Here is a 6,430-nt window from a genome sequence, read left to right as displayed (position 1 = left end):
GGCGGAGAGGGGAGAGAGAGGGGGAGGGGAGGCATAACTGTCCCGAGCACGTGTGTCGGTGGAAATTCGGCGTGGCTGGCGCCTGTCCGTGCTGCGCGTGTTTACACCGTGCGGTGGCCCCTGAAACGACGCAACGCCCTCCCCTCAACGGAAGACACTCGAGAAAGCACGCGTATCATCTATACGTACGCTACGTACCACCGACTAAAAATATATCGTTATGCCATACAATTCTTGCTACGCTAAAATTGGAAAGGCGCGGCGCGTCTGATCGGAGTCGGAGAGCCCGACAAATTGGACAACGTTTTTTCACCAATTAATCACGGGTATCCCCACGGTCTTTCTTCTCTTCTTCCTCCCCCCCTCTCTTCGTTTCTCCCTCTCTCGCTTCTTTTCTTCTTCCTTCCCGTTTTTATTCTCTCTCTTTCGTGCGCGTGTGTCACGCGTATCCCCCCATCGTTTGTAAAATAGGAGGCTCGCGTTTCTGTCGTTCGGGGAATGCGGCTCTCCTTGAACCTTGCACCTCGTTCGTTCGCTCGTGTTATAATTAATGATTTACCGCGTATATTACGTTATCCATTCGTAACGAAGATACACGCCGAGAGAAACGATCGTTTCGATCGTTTTCCGCCGATATTCGTTTATTTTCGCGGCGAAGGAAAAGGAAGAGAGAGGGAGGGGATCGAGCGTGGAGAGGAAACGACCTTGTCCCACGATGCGACGCGACACGACTCGACTCGACTCGACTCGACTCGCGAACGTGAACGACGAACAGATTTACGATCGAAAGGCGTAAGACGCACACGCGGGCCGGCCGATGACTCGCAGTTATTCAATCGCGTACAAAGTTCCAAATAACGAAGCCGAGTTTCTCGGGAATATATATACCCCCGATTTAAATTCTAAATTAGGGTCAGGTGAATTTTTTTGGAGGGGGAGAGGGGCAAAGTTGAAAGGTTTTCAACTCGGGGAAAATAAAAAAAACGGCCCGGAGCTACGAAGCTTACGAACACGTTGCGATGCAGGTAGCGATGGGTTCGAGTCGATCGTTCGCTCTCGAAACTGAAACTATCGTTTCTGTCGCCGTTAAATCGTACGACACAAATCGTTGCGTTTTCAACGTTTATAAACTGTATCCTTAAGATCCGTGGATCCGTTGAGATATTTTGCAACATTGGAGACATTGGCTCGAGTGATTGGCACGCGAGGAAATTTCAATATACCTCTTCCAATATTGCGCGCGAGGCGTTAATTTAAACCCATCGCTAGAGTCGGCGCGTTATATATATATATAAGCATTAAAGCGAGCGTGTTGAAAGATGTTGCGATATCGAGCGATGGATTTGAAATCTTAAAACGAGTTACTCGGTTTAATCGCTACGTATACGTTTGAATGGAGCGTTACGTTAGCTCTGTCTCTCTGATCGACTCGAACCCATCGCTCGATCGTGTCTGCATCGCAACATGTTTCAGCGTCCGCGGACAGCTTTAGAAGCGACGCTCGCGGCGATTCCTCGTACACGTTCACGGTCGCGCTTCGTTTTTATCTTGTCGCGCTATAAACCTCTCTCTCTCTCTCTCTCTCGTTCGCTCGCTCACTCGCTCGCTCTCCCTCCCTCCTTCCGCATCTGCCGTACCGTCTCCCGTCGAAGACGCCTTGACATCGAGCGGCTACGAACGCATCGCTCTACTCTCTCGCAGCGAAATATCGAAGGATACTTTAATTATAGTATCGTCATCGATTCTTGTCGGCAGACCCTGTCGCGTCTATCTTCGAATAATTCGCGATCGCCACCCCTCCCCTCTTCTCCACTCACTACGCCACTTTCGAAACGTTACCAAGGGAAATTGACAACCGGTTGTTCAACGTTCGCACGTTCGTCCTTGCATTATTATTAATATTATTATTGTTATTATTATTGTTATTATTATTATTATTATTGTCGACGATCGTGCTCGTTAATTTACGCGGCGAGCACGAAATTTTTTCCTCCCCTCCCCTCCTCTCCTCTATGTATACAATTCGAGGCTCGATAGGAGGTGAGTTCGTTATCGCCGCGATTTCGCAGGAATTTCGGCGCGTGTCTCGTTCCATCTTTCACGTAGGAAGCGAAACGAGAACTTCGAGAAAGAATGCAAACAACTCGTTGTCGGTTCCATCGTCCATCCTTGAAAATCGACTTCCTTCCAGGCTCCCGACAGGGAGGAATCGAGATTCCCATTTTCGTTGATCGTCGTTTTTTTTGTTGGATTCGCGGAACGGGAAAAATAATAAAATAAAATGAGATCTCGTCCGATCGGGGAGAATAAAGATCGATAAACCGTTTCTCTCGAACGGTTGAAGTGGAATGAAGAAGGCCGGCGTGCGTTTTCGAAATTTCGTCGAAATGATTTTTACCGCGTTTATTTCCAGGATCCGCCGTACCGCAACAACGAGAGGGGAAGGAGCATGGGCGTCGGGCCGATGCGGTCGCGTCCCATGGAGAAGAGGCACGACACCTCGCCGTACAGCGGCGTCCCGTATCTTTCGCCGCCGCCCCCGGACACGTGGAGGAGAACCAATTCGGATTCGGCCCTCCATCAGAGCGCCAACGAAGCCTGCCAATCGACCACCACCATCCCCCATCGGCGAGGTACGCAATCATTCCAATATTCTCTTCCTCCCAACCATTTCCAACAAGTTTTTTTCTTTTCCCCTACCATTTCAAGTTTGAAAGCTCGAAATGCTTATCTCGCTTCCTCTTATTTACCGATTACGATTGCGATGTTTCGAAATCGTTCGAAGACTCGTCGTCGCTAATTAAGTCGTTAAATGGATCTCCTCTCGTCCCCCGATTTTTACCCCTCCCCTTCTCCGTGGAAATACGTTTTCTTCTCCTGGGAGGAGATGAATACTTTTCGATGGAAAAAGAGAGAAAAAGAGGGGAAAAAGGAAACGCGCGGCCGCTTGTTAAAACCGGTCGCAATTGAATTCCGTGTGTCGCAGAATCTCTCTCTCTCTCTCTCTCTCTCTCTCTCTCTCTCGTGGGGAAGCGCGCGTCATGTGGCAACGCGCGACAAATGGTCAATTTGTCGGATATTCGATCCGATGTTTCCTGCGACTCGCCCCCTTTCTCCAATTCTCGCCTCGAAAATTGCTCGCGATTCACCCGAGACGATTCGACCGTCCGGTCGGAAGATTCGAGTTGAGATTTTCTTCTTTTTTTTTTTTTCCTCTTCTTCGACTCACGAGGGTGTAAATAAAATTGGACAGGCTAGAACGTAATCTCTCGGAGGCGGCGTTAAGTCAGTCTTCGAGTCGTTTCTGCGATCCGTCTCGCTCGAGGAAAAATCCAACTCGCGTAAACGCTTTGCACGTGCAGGGAGGGGAAGTGTGTATTATTTCGGGAATTAAAAAACCTCGAGTCGAGGTTTCCTTCCTTCGTTAAACCGCTCCTGAATTTCGTGAATTTCGACGAGGGAGAGGATCGGAGAAAGGCCCCTCGAATTCCGGGATGATTACCAAGACAAGATAAGATATCGAGCTAACTCGAAATCACTTTATCAAGGGATACTTTAACTAGGGATACTTTCAGCGCAGAATCGCTCTAAAAGAAAAAAAAAAAAATATACTTTACTAAAATCAAATCATAATAAGACAATATAATCCTATTCTATTTCATAAATTACAAAAAAGTATAGTAAAAGTAAGAAAGTATCGTATAAGTTGTTACTACCTAGAAACTAAAATCTCAAAATTTATATTGAAACCAAATAAGAAATAAGAACGCATTACGTGAGAAAATTGTAACAACGAATGAAGTGTATCTAGAAATTTATTTCGTAGAAACGAAAACTTTTGAAACCGCTCTCTCCTTTCCACATTTCGATATTGGAACAAACGCAACGATTTTCTTTTCCAGCAAAAATTAACGCTTTGTTTGTATGCACCGCACAATTAAATAGAGATCCTGTTTCTCGAAATCGAATTTTTTTTCTTTTCCGAATAAAAGAGAGGAGTCATCGGCCCTTTCCCGGATTCGGGCCGGTTCGTAACACGCGTTCCGCTTCGACCGTTCCCTCTTGATCTCCTTCGAACCGGCGACACGAGGAACGAACGGAACCGAAACGTTATACCCGTAATATTAGCAACTAGCGTTACAATGGTGTTACGTTGCCGCCGACGAAATCGTATACCTCCGCCTTGGCTGATGATACTGCGCGATGGTATAGCATCCGACAACGCCGCGCGTTCTTCGAAATAACGTAATTTCGTAATTACGCGAGAATTACGGCCGTGAAAACGTGGAAAAGTGCTCGTTCGTTTATCTTTTTTTTCTTTTTTTTTTTTCCTCTTCTACTAATTTTATATTTATTATATTTCGCATTCGCGTAGATCAACACACCATAAGCGGATCCGGGAGCGAGAACAGAAACTTGCATTACGGATTCATCGAACGGCCGAGATCGTCCTGCGAGATACCCCGAGTGCCTGGAAACAAGTGAGTAACTCTTCTTCTCCTTCTCTTCGTCTTCTAATTTCGATCATCTCGATCGAAGAAGAAATTTCACCGATCTCTGTTACATATATATATATATATATATATATAGGATGTCTCATAAGTTTCTTTATTACCACGCTAGGAATGATTTTAACTAATTATTTTTATATGAACATGCTTATCTATTAACCGTTTGTGGCGTCGGTTTCAGTCGTCCCAGAGCTTTTTTAAAGTACATTTTCAGTCAGTGAAGTACGTTTCACGGTGTCTTTTAAAACTTTATTCTACACCGTTCGATATGACGAACAGCCAAAGGAAGCATTCTCGACGTTATGCTTTATTGCTTTAGAAAAGGTGATGAATGACACCGCAGACGAGATTCGTACTGTTTACGGGAATTGGTTTAAGGGATTCAGAGGTGGCAATTTTGACTCAGCCCAGCANCGGAGTTTGTCAAGTCCATGCTCGCTGAAAATCCGCGATGCGGTGTGCAAGAGACAGTGGACGTCACCAACAGTTCCAAGAAAACGGTAGATAATCAGATGGCTGAGATGGGATATGTCGATGGACGCGAAGTTTGGTTTCCGCGGCTGTTGACGGAGACCGACTTTGCGAACCGCGTCTCTACGCGCCATTTCCTTTTCCAGCGACACGAAAGAGATTCTTTTTCAATGACACTCGTCACTCGATGAGATGAGACTTGGATTTTGCACGAAAATGTGCATCCAGAACGCGCTCCATTCAAGGAAAATAGACTTTCAACTGTCGCGAAGCCTGGACTTCATCCACACAAACTTCTTTTATCCATTTGGTGGGATTGGAAAGGTTTAATCTTAACGTGGAAACCATCAATTTCGGAAAATATTGCGATCGACAAATTGAAACACGGCATAGCAGAAAAACGGCCAAAATTGGCGAACCGACGAGGCCATCACGAGGCTATCGCATCTTCTGTATTCCACTCTTATTCTCTATTTAACTATTATTTGTTCCTCTTATTAAAAAAAATTCTTTCCAAACGATAAATGTCTCTCCAATCCGTAAGCGAAATGAAAAGGCACTTCGAGCAAATAAACTTCAACAATTTTGGAAAAAGGGAAATAAGGATGGCCAGGTGATTTGGAATAAGGAAACAACAAATATATTCATTTCATATTAAAAAAAAAAGAAACTTATGGTACACTATGATATATCTATTGTTGACTCTTACTCTCTTACTTATTAAAAAAATTCTCTCCAAATGATAAACGTCTCTCCAATCCGTAAGCGAAATGAAAAAGCATCTCGAGCAAATAAACTTCAACAATTTTGGAAAAATGGAATAATAAGGCCAGATGATTTGGAATAAGGGAACAGCAAATATCATGTATTCATTTCGTATCAAAAAAAAATAGAAACTTATAGGACACCTTAATATATATACATATGGTACACTATGATATATCTATTGTTGACTCTTACTCTTGCTCTCTATCCTATTATTTTGGAAAAAGGGAAATAAGGATGGCCAGATGATTTGGAATAAGGAAACAACAAATATATTCATTTCGTATCAAAAAAAAAAAGAAACTTATGGTACACTATGATATATCTATTGTTGATTATTACTCTTATTCTCTATCCTACTATTTTGGAAAAAGGGAAATAAGGATGGGCAGGTGATTTGGAATAAGGAAACAACAAATATATTCATTTCGTATCAAAAAAAAAAAGAAACTTATAGGACATCCTAATATATATACAATATATAATATATATATTATATATATAATAATATAGTGTACTATATATATACATATGGTACAATATATAATATATATATTATATAATAATATATATAATATTATATAATATATATATTGTACTATATATATATATATATATATGATACAATATATACATACAATAATAATAAAATATATACAATAATAATATATATAATATAATAT

General features: G+C 42.7%; 1 protein-coding gene across 5 annotated transcripts in view; it reads left to right on the top strand.

Annotated features, from left to right (window-relative positions):
- LOC102677050 (CREB-regulated transcription coactivator 1-like) overlaps nucleotides 1–6,430 on the top strand; it is a 35,572-nt gene that overhangs the window by 20,944 nt on the left and 8,198 nt on the right. For all 5 annotated transcript variants that reach the window (XR_004149917.1, XM_031508882.1, XM_031508884.1 and 2 more), the window contains 2 exons: nucleotides 2,414–2,633; nucleotides 4,376–4,481. Coding sequence is in view for 4 of the 5 variants with exons in the window: in XM_031508882.1 (XP_031364742.1) it covers nucleotides 2,414–2,633; nucleotides 4,376–4,481 (326 nt within the window). In the remaining variant the exon portion in view is untranslated. The remainder of the gene's footprint in view (nucleotides 1–2,413; nucleotides 2,634–4,375; nucleotides 4,482–6,430) is intronic.

This window comes from Apis dorsata, unplaced genomic scaffold, assembly GCF_000469605.1.
Source record: "Apis dorsata unplaced genomic scaffold, Apis dorsata 1.3 scaffold_111, whole genome shotgun sequence".
Classification (NCBI taxonomy): Eukaryota; Metazoa; Arthropoda; class Insecta; order Hymenoptera; family Apidae; genus Apis; species Apis dorsata.
This window is presented reverse-complemented; position numbering and strand designations above follow the sequence as displayed.